Source organism: Prionailurus bengalensis, chromosome D3 (genome assembly GCF_016509475.1).
Source record: "Prionailurus bengalensis isolate Pbe53 chromosome D3, Fcat_Pben_1.1_paternal_pri, whole genome shotgun sequence".
Classification (NCBI taxonomy): Eukaryota; Metazoa; Chordata; class Mammalia; order Carnivora; family Felidae; genus Prionailurus; species Prionailurus bengalensis.
The window spans coordinates 611907-627024 of record NC_057356.1 but is presented as its reverse complement, the minus strand read 5'-3'; the positions used below and the strand labels follow the sequence as shown (position 1 = coordinate 627024).

Sequence of the window (15118 nt, the reverse complement as noted above, 5' to 3'; positions counted from 1 at the left end):
CGGGTCGCAGCAGCCAACCTGGAAGCCAATTGCCATCTCTCAGCTGGCCCTCGGGGACCAGCACTGGGCCAGCGGCTGCAGCGTCCTCAAGATAGGACAGCCCGCGAAGCCAACGATGCCCCCTGAGCAACCATGGGACACCCATACCGGTCCGCTACGGCTGCATAACAAACACCGTGAGCGGGGTGGGTTCAACCACGGTTTGTTCCTCACGGTCCTGGAGGCTGGAGGTCCAGATCCGGGCGTGGGTGGGGCTGTCCCTTCCGGGGCCCTTCTCCTGGGGTGTGGACACATCTCCCTCCGTCATGCTTACGCACCGGGCCGCGTTCCATTCTGCTGACCCCTGGGCCTCTGTTCTCCTGATCCGTAAGCTCCATGAGCCAGCGCTCGAGGGACAGTGGAAAGGCTGTGGGAACTCTTTTATATTTATATATATAAAGATTTTTTAATTTTTTTTTTCAACGTTTATTTATTTTTGGGACAGAGAGAGACAGAGCATGAACGGGGGAGGGGCAGAGAGAGAGGGAGACACAGAATCGGAAGCAGGCTCCAGGCTCTGAGCCATCAGCCCAGAGCCCGACGCGGGGCTCGAACTCCCGGACCGCGAGATCGTGACCTGGCTGAAGTCGGATGCTTAACCGACTGCGCCACCCAGGCGCCCCTATATATAAAGATTTTTGAGAGAGAGAGAGAGAGACAGTGCAAGCAGGGGAGGGGCAAGAGAGAGGGGGACAGAGGATCTGAAGTGGGCTCTGAGCTGACAGCAGTCTGACACGGGGCTCGAACTCGCGAGCCACAAGATCATGACCTGAGCTAAAGTCAACTGACTGAACCACCCAGGCGCCCCTGTGGGAACTCTTCCTGTTCCCTCACTGCAGGTCAAGGCTCTCAGATGCCCCTAAGCACATGTTCCAGAGAAATGACACTAGACAACGGAGTCGGATAAACATTCCCGAAAATAAATGGGCAAACCTGTAGCCACGGTATCAGTGCCTCCATATTACATCAAAGGTAAAGAATATGAGTAATACAACTATATGAAAGCTGGATTTAAGTCACAACTTGAATATTTAAGAATTTAAAACCTGCCACATTTTTTTGTACTTTGAACAGGGCAAAAAAAACCTTTATGGTCTCTGATTTCTCATGGGCCCTTGACAAGTTCACAGACCGTCTATAAAACTGGGCCTGATGTGCCTGGTCAAACAGCCATGCCCCACAGACACCCACGGTCCCCACGGAGTGGCTCCAGCCCATGCCGCCTACGGCAGCAACAAGGCCAGCAGCCAAGAGGTGGGCGCAGCCCAGGTGTCCAGGATGAAGGATAAACAGAACATAGTCCATCCATACGATGACATGTAATTCACCTGAAAAAGGAGGGAAATCCTGACACGTGTCACAACCTGGCTGGGCGCTGAGGACGTGACGCGGAGTGAAACGAGCCGGTCCCAGAAGGACAGACACTGCACACTTCCGCTTGTAGGAAGGCCTTAGAGCGGCCAGATTCGTAGAAGCAGAGGGTGGAAGGTGGGCGCCGGGCGCTGGGCCGCCGTCAGCGTGCAGCGGGACAGAGCGTCAGTCTCGGAGGGCGAGACAGTGCTGGACGCGGACGGTGGCCCCGGCAGGGCGGTGCGGGGGTACCTGGTGCCCCTGAACTGTGCCCGTTACGGTGTTTACAATGGGAAAATTTTTATGTGTATCCCACTGCCGTAAATCAAAGGCTACCGGCACTGCTCAGAGGCCCGGGAGGCCCTGAGGCGTAGCTGTTCCTGAACTTGGAAGAACAGGGCATTCACAGCCCCTGCTTATTCTTAAATATTCTTTTATTTATTTATTTATTTATTTATTTTTAAAATTTTTGAATATTTTATTTATTTTTGATAGAGAGAGACAGAGCACAAGTGGGGAAGGGGCAGAGGGAGAGGGAGACACAGAATCCGAAGCAGGCTCCAGGCTCCGAGCCGTCGGCACAGAGCCTGACGTGGGGCTCGAACTCACAAACCGTGAGATCATGACCTGAGCCGAAGTCGGATGCTCAACTGACTGAGCCACCCAGGCGCCCCTTAAATATTCTTTTATTAATGCAGTCTCTTTCCTTGGATATTTGTGTATAAATCTCTCAGAGCAGACATCTTTCCATAGTCTTTCCTTCCAAACCTCAACACCAAAATATGATTCCATAGTATCTCAATCTGGCAAATAAAAGCTTGATGCCAGGGGTGCCCGGGGGGCTCGGTCAGTTGTGCCCGACTTCAGCTCAGGTCAAGATCTCACGGTTCGTGAGTTCGAGCCCCGTGTCGGGCTCCGTGCTGACAGCTCAGAGCCTGGAGCCTGCTTCGGATTCTGTGTCTCCCTTTCTCTCTCTCTGCCCCTCCCCCTCCCCCACTGTGATCTCTCTCTCTCTCTCTCTCTCTCTGTGTCAAAAATAAACTTATTTAAAAAAAGCTTGATGCCAAATCTTGCCAGAAATCACAGACGCCAATAAATTATTCCCTGAACTGTGACTCCCATATTTCAAGCACGAACCCCTCACACTGGGGCCTTCCCCGCCCTGCCTCCTTTGCCACCTCCAAGGAAAGGCAGTGTGGCCCGGACCGGGGCAGTCGGCCCAGGGCAGCAGCCTCCGCACGCTTACACACAGGGAAGCAGACCACACGGGCCACACGGGCAAATGCGTGAGGCTGGACAGTGCTCGCAGAAAATGTCTCCCTGGCCGCTGATAACTGCTCAAGTGTTCAGTGCTCCTTTCTATCGTGGGCTCCACCTGCCCCTCTGTAAGGGAGACCGGCCAAGCTGTAACTCCAGAACAGACTCCAGCCCCCAAGGGAGAATCCACAGGACCAAGGCCAAGGGAGTCCCGGGCAAAGCGCCACAGACTCACCAGGGCGAGGCCCACCCTCCTCTCCTACCTCCTTCCTGGCCCCACCTTCCAGCTGACCAGAGTCTCCCCCCTCTGCAGGAAGGACCGGATGGAAGCAGACGAGGCCGGGCCACACAGGAGCCCAGGAAGCTGACCACAGCTGCTGCAGGCCAACCGGCCAGACAGCCAGCACTGGGTCAGTGGCTGTGGCTTCCCCAGGCTTTCCCCTCTTCCAACTCAGGACCAGTCAAATATGCCCTTAACCGATCTAGCGGGATGCTCCCACCCCCCCCCAAGTCCCCTGGGGGCACCTGCACCAGCCTGGCACCACCAGCATCCCCACACACCTGCCTGTGGGTGGCCGGATACCAAGCAGGGGTTTGTTCTCATCGGGGGTGGTCTTCGTTTCTCTCTGCGGACGTCGTCATTCAGTAAACATGTATTTACTCACTGTTGACTATATGCGAGGCTCTGCCCAGGGAAAGACTGCGTGTGCCCGCCCCTCCTTGCCCCCAAGAGTGCTTGGTCTAGTTTGGGAAATGGTCGTGTCAACAAAGATCAGGCGGAAGGAGGTGGGTGGATTTAGAGCGAGGAGGGGGTGTCGGGAGCTGGGACGGTTAGCGGTTAGCGAGCGGCCCCTGGCGGCGGGTGGGCAGCCGCGTGTGGACCTGCAGCCGGCGGGAAGCGCTTCAGGACGCGGGGCGGGGTCGGGGCTGGCGCAGGAATGAGGGGCAGGCGGGGGCGGGGGGCTGGGCGAGAACCCAGAGCGACCCCGGCCCGTCGCGACTGGGGTGTCGGGGGTCCGCGTTCGCGCAGCGTTAACAACGCGCGCCAGAGCTCGGTGGCCTGAAAGGGCAGTTGGTCACATCATCTCTCGGGGCGTGTGGGTTGGCCGGGCGCACGGCAGGGGCCCTGCGGAGTCTGGGCGGCTCTGCGACCCAGCCTGGGAATCGGGCCACCAGCAGGAGGGAGCCCCGGAGGCAGTGGGCGGAGACGCAGGCGTGGCCGGGGGTCCTCCGGGGGCAGCTGCGGGGTCGAGGGGAGCAGAGTGGGGGCTGGTAATGGGTCTGGGGGTTCCTTTAGAAGCGGTGAGTGTTCTAAAATTAGATTGTGATGTTTGTACCACCGTGTGAATATACTAGAAACAATGAATTCCGTACTCCAAATGGGTAAATTGTATGGCGTGTGAGTTTTATCTCAATAAAGCTGTTCAGAAAAGGAAATCTAATTTTATTTTTACTTGGGACTTTTACTTATAACTAGGCTGTTTTTACATTGTTATTTACAGATATGTTTATACTATTCTTGCCGTAGAGTAATATTTCCGGTTAACCAAACGTCTTAAAATTCAGTTGAATAACTTTATTTTTTCACTTGTAAAAGGCCTTTTTAAGTAAAAAAAAAAAAAAAAAAAAAACACAAAAAAAACTATTATGAGACTCACTCCTCCTGACTAATTTCTTTAACGTATTTGAAAGTTTCATGCAAATTATAAATTTAAAAAATATTTTTTAATTCTTTTTAATGTTTATTTTTGAAAGAGAGAGAGAGACAGAGTGGGAGTGGGGAAGGGGCAGAGAGAGAGGGAGACACAGAATCTGAAGCAGCTCCAGACTCTGAGCTGTCAGCACAGACCCCCGATGCGGGGCTCGAACTCGTGAACCACAAGATCATGACCTGAGCCGAAGTCCGAGGCTTAATCAAGTGAGCCACCCAGATGCCCCTCAAATTATAAATTTTAATGGACACCGTGGCTGTCCTTACAAATTCCGTGGTTAGGGTCTACACTGGTTTTCTCCCAGCCTGGAGAGTTTGCCTGGTGTTTTCATTTGATTTTTTTAATGTTTATTTTTGAGAGGGAGAGAGAGGGCAAGCTTGTGAGGGGCAGAGAGGATCCCAAGTAGGCTCCACACTGTCGGTGCAGAGCCTGATGTGGGGGCTCGAACCCACAAGCCGCGAGATCATGACCTGAACTGAAATCAAGAGTCTCACACTTGGGGCACCTGGGTGGCTCAGTCTGCTATGCGTGCAAGTTCACCTCTGGCCATGATCTTGGGGTTTGCGGGTTTGAGCCCCGCATCCGGCTCTCAGCTGTCAACGCAGAGCCTGCTTCCGATCCTCTGTCTGCGCCCCCGCCCACTCTTCCTCTCTCCCGCTTGTTCTCTCTCAAAATAAATAAATAAACTGTAAAAAAAAAAAAAAAAAAGGTTAATTAGATGCTAAATGAATTTCACCTACATAAAGCTGTAAGAAACGTGTCATTTTGTGAAATACCAAAATAACGAAATGGGGTGAAGATATAAAAGGGTTCAAAAAACCCCACAACCACTTCGGTTTGTAAAGAAAGCGGAAATGGATGGAAGCGGGTAAAAGCAGTTAGGGGCCTCAGCCGAAGTCCAGGACAGACGCGAGGGCTGGGCGGCTGGGTGGAGGAGGGGCGAGAACTGACCGCTCAGAGCGCGCCCGTGGCTCAAGCAAAGGGGCCGTCTGGGCAAAGGAAAGGACCCAGGTTTGTGCGAGCCTGGCGGGGGCGGGGGGCCGGGGGTCTCTGCCGAGCTGCGGAGAATCCAGGACTGCCCTTCGGAAATCCCCTCCTGAGACACCTAACCCCCCACGGTGTTCGAAGTCAGGGCACTGGACACAGGGACAGCCCCTCGGGGTCAGGGCGCGCCGCCGTCAGACGCCGCCGGAGACGCCAGGAGGCCTGCGGAGCCTCGCCAGGTCTTCCTCCCGCGTCTCAACAATGTCCCCGCGGCTCCGTGTCCCGCCCCAGGGACGTGCGGGCCCCCGGGGCGGGTGGGGCGAAGGCCGCCGCCCGCGCTATGCCCGCGCCGGGCCCACCTGGAGACACCTGCCAGGTGCGCCCCCGCGCGCCCCAGGCCGCGCGGCCCGGCAGGGGTGAGGGGCGGGGCGCGCGAGGCCACGCCCCAGGGCGGTGCCGCGGGGCTCCCCTGCCCGCGCCCCGAGCCCGCAGGGTGCGCCCGCGTCGCGCCCCGGGCGGAGCTCCGGGCCATGGCGGCCGCCGAGCCCAAGCCCCCCGCGGGGGCGGCCGCGGCCGGGCGCCTGGCCCGAGGCTGCTGGTCCGCGTTCTGGGACTACGAGACGCCCAAGGTGATCGTGGTGAAGAACCGGCGCCTGGGCGTCGTGTACCGCGCGGTGCAGCTCCTCATCCTGCTCTACTTCGTGTGGTGGGTGCGGCGCTGCCGGGGGGGGGGGGGGGGGGGGGGCGCGGGGCCTCGGCGCCTCGGGGCCCCGGGAGGCGGCGGCCGGCGGGGGGAGGGTCCCGGGTCGCCTCCAGCGCGGCCCTGCCGTCCCGCAGGTACGTGTTCATCGTGCAGAAGAGCTACCAGGACAGCGAGACGGGCCCCGAGAGCTCCGTCATTACCAAGGTCAAGGGCATCACCTTCTCCGAGCGCAAAGTGTGGGACGTGGAGGAGTACGTGAAGCCCCCCGAGGTGCGCCTGCCCGCCCCGCCCGCGGCCGCGCACCCCGGGACGGGACCGACCACCCCCTCTCTCTGAGCCTCGGCCGACCATCCCCTCTTTCTGAGCCCAGGGAGGCAGCGTGTTCAGCATCATCACCAGGATCGAGGTCACACCCTCGCAGACCCTCGGAACCTGCCCGGAGGTGAGGCCTGGTGGAGGGCAGCGCTGGGGCAGAGGGAGGGGCCCTGCCTGCCTGGTCAGCTTGCCCCAGAAGGCTCGGGGCCCCTGACCCAGGCGGCTCCTCCCTAGAGCGTGAGGGTTAGCAACGCCTCCTGTGACACAGACGAGGACTGCGTCGCGGAACAGCTGGACATGCTGGGAAGCGGTCAGTGCCCGCCGGCTGGGGGTGGGGCGGGGCGGGGCCCCTCGCCCCCTGAGCGTCCATCTGCCCGCAGGCCTGCGGACCGGGCGCTGCGTACCCTACTACCAAGGGTCGGCCAAGACCTGCGAGGTGTGGGGCTGGTGCCCGGTGGAAGACGGGGCGTCGGTCAGGTGCGCACGCCCAGTGACCCCACCTAGCTGGGATGCAGCTGACACCCCAGCACGACTCTATTCTGCTCCTTTCTCTCCTCACTGGCCAGGACTGGGGATGTGCCGGGGAGGGGTTCGGGGTGGGGGAGACTAAACACACCCAGTCTGTGCCTCCTCAGCCAATTTCTCGGCAAGATGGCTCCGAATTTCACCATCCTCATCAAGAACAGCATCCACTACCCTAAATTCCAGTTCTCCAAGTAAGAGCCACCAGGCTGTGGTGACCACGGGTCGGGATGGGAGCTACGTCCTGGGAATGTGGCGTTTGTGGGTTACAGAGCTTCTGCCTCCTCCCCACCTGATGTGGCCGGGCCCTGTCCTCAGAGGCAACATCGAGCACCGGAAGGACGGCTACCTGAAACGCTGCACATTCGATGAGGTCTCCGACCCCTACTGTCCCATTTTCAAGCTGGGCTTCATTGTGGAACAGGCAGGGGAAAACTTCACAGAGCTCGCACACACGGTGAGGCGGGCAGCCGAGGGAGTGGGCGGGCCAGCTCTCCTCCAGGTGCTGGCTCCTAGCTGCAAACGGAGGGTCTCCATTACAGCCAGTCCCCTTTGCGGTCTTGGCCAACCCTGGCCCTGTTCGGGCAAAGGAAAGAGAAACACAATCGGCCGACCGGTCTGGGCATGCATGGCTGCTGCTAAATTATTGACTCCTGGTCACACAGCTGGCCACCAGCATACCCTTGTGCTTCAGAAGCGGGCGGGGCGCTCGCCAGGCACTCCTGGCTCTCGGCCCTGAGCGGCCCGAGGTGCCCCAAGATGAGTGCCCCGTGCACAGTCTCAGGGCAGGACCCACGGCTCTTGGGGGTCCTCTGTGCAGCCTCCCTGACACCCATCCCTGTGCCCACTTCTGGGCAGGGTGGTGTCATCGGGGTCATTATCAACTGGGACTGTGACCTGGACCTGTCAGCGTCAAAGTGCAACCCCAAGTATTCTTTCCGGAGGCTTGACCCCAAGCACGTCCCAGCCTCGTCTGGCTACAACTTCAGGTACCTTGGCCTTGGGACACCTGGGTCCTCATCTGCCCTGGCTGTGGTGGCTCTAAAAGAACAGGGCAGGTGCTCCAAGGTCCAGGGGAGCTTCCCATCTTGGGTGATGGGTGGGTGCCCGCCACCATGCTCCTCAGGGTCATGCTGTCCCAGGTTTGCCAAGTATTACAAGGTAAACGGCAGCGCCACCCGCACGCTCATCAAGGCCTATGGGATCCGCATCGACGTCATTGTGCATGGACAGGTAGGCCAGCCTGCTTTGCCCAGGGCCCAGCGGGCACGGCCTCATCTCCCCCACCCTCCTTTGAGCCCCACCTGCCCCGGACCCAACAACCATCTAAGGCAGCCTCCTCTCCCAAGGCAGGGAAGTTCAGCCTGATTCCCACCATCATTAATCTGGCCACAGCACTGACCTCCATCGGGGTGGTAAGGAGATGCATGCTGGGCATGGGGGGGCTTGGGTGTGTGTGGGGGTCTCCTGGACCCTCACGTGTCGGTCTTGCTGGCCCAGGGCTCCTTCCTGTGTGACTGGATCTTGCTGACGTTCATGAACAAAAACAAGGTGTACAGCCATAAGAAATTCGACAAGGTGTGCACACCCAGGCGCTCCTCTGGTAGCTGGCCTGTGACTCTGGCTCTTGTTTTGGGCCAGGCTCCTCCCCAACCCTGTCCCTGCTCTGCAGACCCAGGCCAGTCCCTGGCCGCCCCGCCCCCATGGCCTTGCCCTGCCTCTGCCCCTTCTGAGCAGATGGCCGACACCCCTGAGCAGACTGTGGGACCAGAGTTGTGTGCCTCCGAGCCTTCCCGGCAGGACTCCACACTCACGGACCCCCGAGGTTTGGCCCAGCTCTGAGCCCACCACATGACTTCCATCATGCTGTGTCCAAGGCGGGCCTGATGGGGTCCTGAAGTCTGGTCCCAAGACCAAGCCGCCAGCTCCCCTGGGCCCTGCCCATGCACCTCAACACGCTCTGAGAAACTGGGAACGAAGACCCCCCGCGCAACCGGGCAGTGGGCGGGCACGAAGTGGGTGGCACCGGATCCTGGCTGGCCCCCCAATGTCCCCGGGGGCTGGAGGAAGGGGTAAACTCCTGCCTCCTCCTCCTCCCTAGCTGGCCTCCTCACAAACTTCTCACCCCTCCCCACCCAGACCCTTTGCTTGCTTCATAGCCAAGAAGTCACATACCCAGAGTCCAATAAACCTGTGTCCAGAACCTCTGGCCTCATTTTTTGGGAGAAGCATCTTGAGGTCCTGAAGACATAGGCAGTAGAGGGTCCTCGCGCATGGGAGCCGTGGGTGCGTCTGGTCTGGTCTGTCCTCTAATCAGCCTGGGTGCAGACTGCATGTTGTGTCCAAGCAGGGGGACAGGGGGGCAGGCAGAGACTGGGTGTATGAGGAACCCAGCACCTGCCCTTCAGTCAGCTTGCTTACCAACCTCCTGGGGTGGGGGTGGGGGGGTGATCCCAGACCCACCCTCAAAACATGTGAAAGGATGGGGACTCTGGAGGAAGGAAGACAAGGGGTAGGTGAGGGAACTTGAAACAAGGACCCAGGCGGGGCAAGAAGTTGGTGCTGGGGGAGGGGGATGGTCATGGTGAGGTTGAGGGGGAGCACAAGCCAGCAGATAACTAGTTACCACACCCTCAGATGCCACAATGGTCATTATATTCAGTGGCGCTGCCTGGTGCCTGTCTGGCCAGGCCCCCCTCCCCCAGGGGCCGCCAGAACTTGGCTGGGTGGCAGTTCCCTTAGCAACACGGATGGTGAGCACACAGGTCTATGGCAGCACATGCTGTGCTTTGCACAGACTCCCTCAGCCAGGATCCCTCTTCTGAGGTTGACCGATAGCTCAGGGGGTCCCCATGTCCAAATCATGCTGGCAGGTGGCCAGAGCTGGCCATCTCACCTGCCCACACCCAACAGGGGGGCCAGCAACGGCACACACCTGAGAAGCACCCCCCCCCCCCCCCCGCCACGGCCACCTTGAGGTGAGGATTCCTCAGTCACCCAAATGCCTGCAATACCCTGTGTCTGGTTCCCTGATGTCCAGTTTTGAAGAAACTGGCTTTTCCAGTTGGGCCTGGGCTGCAGCTCAAGAACCATGGCCAGGGGTTCAGGTTTCCCATTCCCAAGCACGAGAGTGACCCCAGGACCCTTTGCTGTCCCAAATGCTCCAATCCCTAAGCTGGCCTCTGAGGGACCCACCCGGCACCCTCTGGCCCTGTCGTAAGGACAGGGAGTGGTATGCAGGCCCCCAGCCCCTCCCCTCTCCTCTCTGGGGACATCTCTGCTCTCTGCTGCACTTCCAGGAAGCCTAGTTAGCTCCCCTCCCCATCCCAGCCCTAATTTGATTTGATCTCCATCTGGGGGCTGATGCAGGCTCTGTCCACCTTCCAGCCAGTGTCAGGTTTCTCGTGGCCACAGGGCCTGGGCACACCCGGAGCACAGGACCCAGGAGCCAACGCACCCAGTTGCAACAGAGGTCAGTCTTCCTTCTGTCCTCGCACAGACACATGTAAAAATTTTCAGGAATGCCGAATCCAAAGAGTAAAACTGAAGTTAAAGTGTAAAATACTAGGAGATACTTGGAGAAGTCAGGCAGCAATGATGAACTCGCGCCGGGCCCCAGAGCGGACGCTGGCCCACGGCTTCCGTACGGCCTCCCTGGAGGCTGCCCATTTGGGGTCTGAGTTTATGATTCAGTTAGCCTGTGTGTTGCCAACCTGGCCATTCTTCTTTTTCCACTTCCAGTCTCATTTAGTTAAAAATGAATCGTGAGGCACCTGGTGGCTCGACTCTTGGTTTTGGCTCAGGTCATGATTCCAGGGTTGTGGGGTCGAGTTCCGTCAGCGGGGAGCATGGAGCCTGCTTAAAATTCTGTCTTTCATCCTCTGCCCCTCCCCCACCCCGCTCACGCTTCCTCTCTAAAATAAAAAAATAAAACCTAACTACTAAAATGAAGTGTGGAGTTGGGTCTTTTGTGCTGGGGCAGGTGACGACAGAGGGACCAGCTCAGCAAAGTCTTCCTGAGGTCACTGGGACGCAGACTCCCCTGTCTGGGCCTCCCCCCCTTTTCCAGCCCCACCACAGGGTCAGCAAAGAGTGAGGTCCCACATCTCCGCGCTGCACCGGCTCTCTGAAGAAACTGGTGGCAAGTGTCCAGGTTTAAAGGGGCCATGGTCCCGACTGACCCTCTCTGCAGGTGAGGGCTGCTGACCCTGGGCGTGCATGCCCCGAGTGGCCCCTGGAGGACGGGCAGGCCCGCAAGGGTCGGAGGTCTTGGACTCTGAAGCTAAAAAGCCAGAGCAGATCCGCTAGAAGCCCAACAAAACTGCTGCTGCTGTTTTATTCCCGTCTCTTCCCCCGACCAGATCCCTCAAAGCGGAAGGAAAAAACCGACTGTCTTGCATGTGAAGGATTTCCCTATAAACCCAAGTGCTAACAGATAACGTTAAAGCCTGTGACAAACACGTGCATCCTCCCACCCATGTGCGGCAGTCTGAGCCCGGTGCTCGTGTCTGTCCCCACCCCCACCTGCAGGTTCGGAGGGCAAGGGTGCCACACCCGATTCCAGATCTTGCTGCTGCAGACAAGGTGACTGCCATGATGCAGGCCCCACCCCTGCAGACCCTACACTGACCAGGAAGTCTCCAGACAAGAAGCCTAAGTCCTGGGAACTCATTGTGGGAAAGATGTCCAGGTCCCCTCAGGGTTTGGCTCCGGATTCCCTGGAACAGGCCCACATCCTGCTGGCATCCAGCTATGAGACCGTCTCCGTGGTCACAAGTGATGAGAAACAAGGGCTGCAAACCCCACTAGTCATCACCAGACAGAAGACCCCCTCAACAGCAGAGGAGAGAGTGACAGAGCGGGACCGCAGGGAGGGCTGTCCACTCAGCAGGAACCGCCCTGGAGACCCCTCTCAGGCCAACAGTGGGCTGCCCTGACCACAGCTGGCAGCCTAGGCAGCCCCAGGTGGAGCCACTTCCTGCTCTGGCTGGCTCGTGCTTCTCTATGTGACCTGCTCCTTTTCTTCGGTGCTCCGTCCTGGCCAGGGTCACAAGTCTGGAAGTCAGGGCAGGGAATGGGGTCGCTGCTCGACTCGCTAATGGTCCAGCTGAAGGTTCTTCTGCAGCAGCCACTCCAGGGTCTCCATGAGGTACGACATGCCATAGTGCTGGGCGATGTTCTGGAAGATTCTAATCTGGTCCATGAAGACCTGCAGAAATGACCAGAGGAGGCACAGGGATGCAAGGCACAGGCTCGGGCGTGTAGGGAGAGAGGCAGATGGCAGAGACCAGAAAGGGCAAACGGGAGGGGGGGGCAGCCAGGCCAGCCGTGGGACCCCCACCTTGGTGCGGATGGTGAGGGCGAAGTCCCCGGCACAGCTGCAGTACACAGGCATGTTGGTCTCCTTCACACCCCGGCACTTGAGGCAGATCTGCATGAGGAGAAGCCCTGGTCACCAGTGTCCCCTTCTGGGCCTGTGGTGGCCAGTGGTAGCCAAGAGCTCGGCATGCCCACCCACCCCATGGCCTTCAACTCAACCAGGAAAGACCAATACTTTGTAATGGGATTTATCCAAACATGCCAGCTGCTTCCTAACACCTTCCCGGGGGGGCGGGTGGCACTGCACCCTTGCCTCTGAGTCCCAGGGACCTCACCCCTGTGCCTTCCTTGGGTCTCCCTATTCCATCAGAGCAGATGTGGGCTGTTCCCTGCCCAGGCCCCGACACCCCTTCACATCCTCTCATCAAGAACACCCCTCTATCTAATGCTGACAACGTCTCTGTTTCTCTCTCTCTTCCCTGTTTGTTGTCTTTACACTTGCCATGACTCTCACACTCCATCCTGCTCACCAGCTACCCTCTTCCATTACAACAAAAGGTGCATGGAGCCAGCACCTGCCCCTGCAGGGGCCCCAGAGATGTGTGACAAGGAGTCAAGAGGAGCCCTGATCCAAGGGCTGGCCACCTCAGAGCACTGAGTCGGGACTTGAGAACTGTGCACACCTGTGGCTTCTCGGGGTGCAAATCGCTCATCAGGAAGCCCTCTGCCCGCTGGAGAGGGGGCTGGGGTGGAGTCCCCCACGCCAGGCCTGCCACTCACCAGGTCCTGCAGAGTGAAGGCCATCAGTTTCTTCTGCATGGCTTCCACCAGGGCCATCTCGATGACTGATGAGTCATAGGCAACCAGGCAGTTGGAGCAGAGCCACTGAGGCAGCACAGCCCCGTCCTAGGCAGGGGAGGAGGGGGCCGGGTCAGCGGTCCGCCCAGCCTTCCTCGGCAGCCAGGGCTTCCCAGAGGCTGGGCAGGGACCGTGCAGAGCCAGCTGGGGAGCCGGGGGGAGGCGGCTGCCGGCCCGCACGCACCACCGTCACCGCCACCGTCTATCAGGACACCGCACCGGCACACAGGAAAGGTGTCTGAGAGCCTCCCGGCCCCGCCCACCTGAGAGAAGGAGGGCTCTTTGCACAGGTCCAGGTCCCGGCAGAAGTTACAGCTGCGGCAGATGACCTCAGGGAGCACGTAGGAACGGCAGGGGTCTCGGAACTGGGCCTCCTCTGAGAACTCGCCAACGTCCACCAGGCGCAGCAGGTCCCGGTTCAGCTTGTTCACCTGGTTCGTGATGTTCGTGTCCAGAGACAGAACCTACAAAGAACAGAGCATCAGTGATGGCCTCGCGGGCCGGCCTCTATCGGGAGCGGAAAAGCCTGCAGCGGACTCTTCGGGCTGCAGCTTCTCAGCGCCGCGCCCTCCTTCTCCCGCTGGCAGTGAGGGGGGCTTCCTCAGTGCGGCCCTGCGAGCAGGTTCCCGTCAGCTCCGGGGGACGGGGGCACTACGTGCTCTTCCTGTCGTCCTTCCTGGCTCCCTCCTCCTCAAGGACAGGAAGTCCTAAATCTGCGGGGCCGCGCGGCCTCATCGGCAGAGTGTGTGCTCTCAGCCCCGACAGTGGGGGTTCCCGTGCCAGCCTGGAGCCCGCTGGGAAGCCTGGCTCTCGTGGTGGTGCCTGCGGAACCACAGGTGGGGTGTCTCCGCCTTTTGTCCACAATGGAGAGGACAGGACAGGACAGACCTCTTTAGAGGTCCCTCCCACCCCTGAAACTCTAGTGTCCCAGCTCAACACCAAGAGCACCACAGAACCAAAGCCCTCTTGGAAGACACTTTTGGGGGAACTACTTATGGTCAGATTCGAAGCCCGCCACCCCAGCCAGCGAGACAAGTAGATTTCGGCAAAGCAGGTAAGTTTGCAAGTATGTATCACGAGGAGCGACAGCCTGTTAGTATGAAGCTGTTTGCTCAAAACATACAGTTTATATATCTCCATTATAAAACAAAACTGGATTGAATTAAAGAGCAAAACAAAGAGAAAAGATTTCACTGGTAAATTGACCAAACGTTAAGCAAAAAAAAAAAAGTATTCGACACAGTATCTTCCAGGAAACACAAAAGGGAAAACACTTCTGGCTCGTTTATGAGGCTATCATCATCCTGATACCAGAGACAGCACAAGAAAACAGCAGACCAACCACCATCATGTGCACTCAAAAATCCTCAACAATACCAGCAAATTGAACCCACCAATGTATAAAAAGCATGATACGTCACAACCAAGTGCGATTTACTCCAAGAATACAAGCAAGGCTGGATTAATATTTAAAAATCGGTGTCATGTCCAGATGGCCATCAGACATATGAAAAGATGCTCAACATCACTCATCATTAGGGAAATACAAACCAAAATCACAATGACGTATCCCCTCACAGCTGCCAGAATGGGCAAAATAAAAAAACACAAGACATAACAAATGTCGGTGAGGATGTGAAGAAAAGGGACTCTCTTACACTATCGCTGGGAATGCAAACTGGTGTAGCCACTCTGGAGAATAGTACGGAAGTTCCTCAAAAAGTTAAAAATAAAATTACGCTCTGATCCAACAATTCCACTACTATTTACTCAAAGAATAAGCAAACACTAATTCAAAAAGATATATGCACCCCTGTGTTTACTGCAGCATTTTTTGCAATAGCCAACTTACGGAAGCAACCCAAATGTCCACGGATAAACGAATGGACAAAAAAGATGTGACACAAGATACAAATATCCATGTATCTCTATATATATTAGCAGTGAACAACCGGAAACCGAAGTTTTAAAAAGTCAGTGCTATTACGATGGCACCAAACAGCCTGAAAACCTTAGGAGCAAATACTGAAAACCCCAAACACTGATGAAGAAAATCAGA

At 57.7% G+C, this 15118-nt stretch overlaps 2 protein-coding genes across 7 annotated transcripts in view; one reads left to right on the top strand and one right to left on the bottom strand.

Moving 5' to 3' along the window:
* The first annotated feature begins 5859 nt into the window (after positions 1-5859).
* P2RX2 (purinergic receptor P2X 2) lies at positions 5860-9085 on the top strand. Of its 5 annotated transcripts, XM_043557238.1 has the most exons (12): positions 5860-6048; positions 6180-6315; positions 6416-6487; positions 6595-6670; positions 6741-6837; positions 6996-7076; positions 7201-7339; positions 7741-7871; positions 8025-8115; positions 8232-8297; positions 8383-8460; positions 8620-9085. In XM_043557238.1, the coding sequence occupies exons 1-12, from the start codon at positions 5873-5875 to the stop codon at positions 8722-8724; spliced, it is 1248 nt and encodes a 415-aa protein (XP_043413173.1). In that variant the 5' UTR covers positions 5860-5872; the 3' UTR covers positions 8725-9085. The 5 variants fall into 5 exon arrangements, with proteins under 5 accessions (XP_043413173.1, XP_043413174.1, XP_043413171.1 ...); XM_043557239.1 differs by lacking the exon at positions 8383-8460; XM_043557236.1 differs by having other exon boundaries at positions 8383-9085.
* Positions 9086-11204: 2119 nt separating this feature from the next.
* Positions 11205-15118, bottom strand: part of POLE (DNA polymerase epsilon, catalytic subunit) — a 45246-nt gene continuing 41332 nt past the window's right edge. For both annotated transcript variants that reach the window (XM_043557235.1, XM_043557234.1), the window contains 4 exons: positions 13323-13523; positions 12982-13107; positions 12224-12313; positions 11205-12091 (listed from right to left, as the gene is read on the bottom strand). In XM_043557235.1, the coding sequence (XP_043413170.1) occupies positions 11978-12091; positions 12224-12313; positions 12982-13107; positions 13323-13523 (531 nt within the window). In that variant the 3' untranslated portion in view covers positions 11205-11977. The remainder of the gene's footprint in view (positions 12092-12223; positions 12314-12981; positions 13108-13322; positions 13524-15118) is intronic.

Excerpts from the sequence above, each read along its gene's own strand:
- P2RX2 (XM_043557236.1), top strand. The coding sequence starts at position 5,873 with ATGGCGGCCGCCGAGCCCAAGCCCCCCGCGGGGGCGGCCGCGGCCGGG. Across the intron at positions 6,838-6,995 it reads GAAGACGGGGCGTCGGTCAG|CCAATTTCTCGGCAAGATGG; the intron begins GTGCGCACGCCC and ends GTGCCTCCTCAG. Across the intron at positions 7,872-8,024 it reads TCGTCTGGCTACAACTTCAG|GTTTGCCAAGTATTACAAGG; the intron begins GTACCTTGGCCT and ends ATGCTGTCCCAG.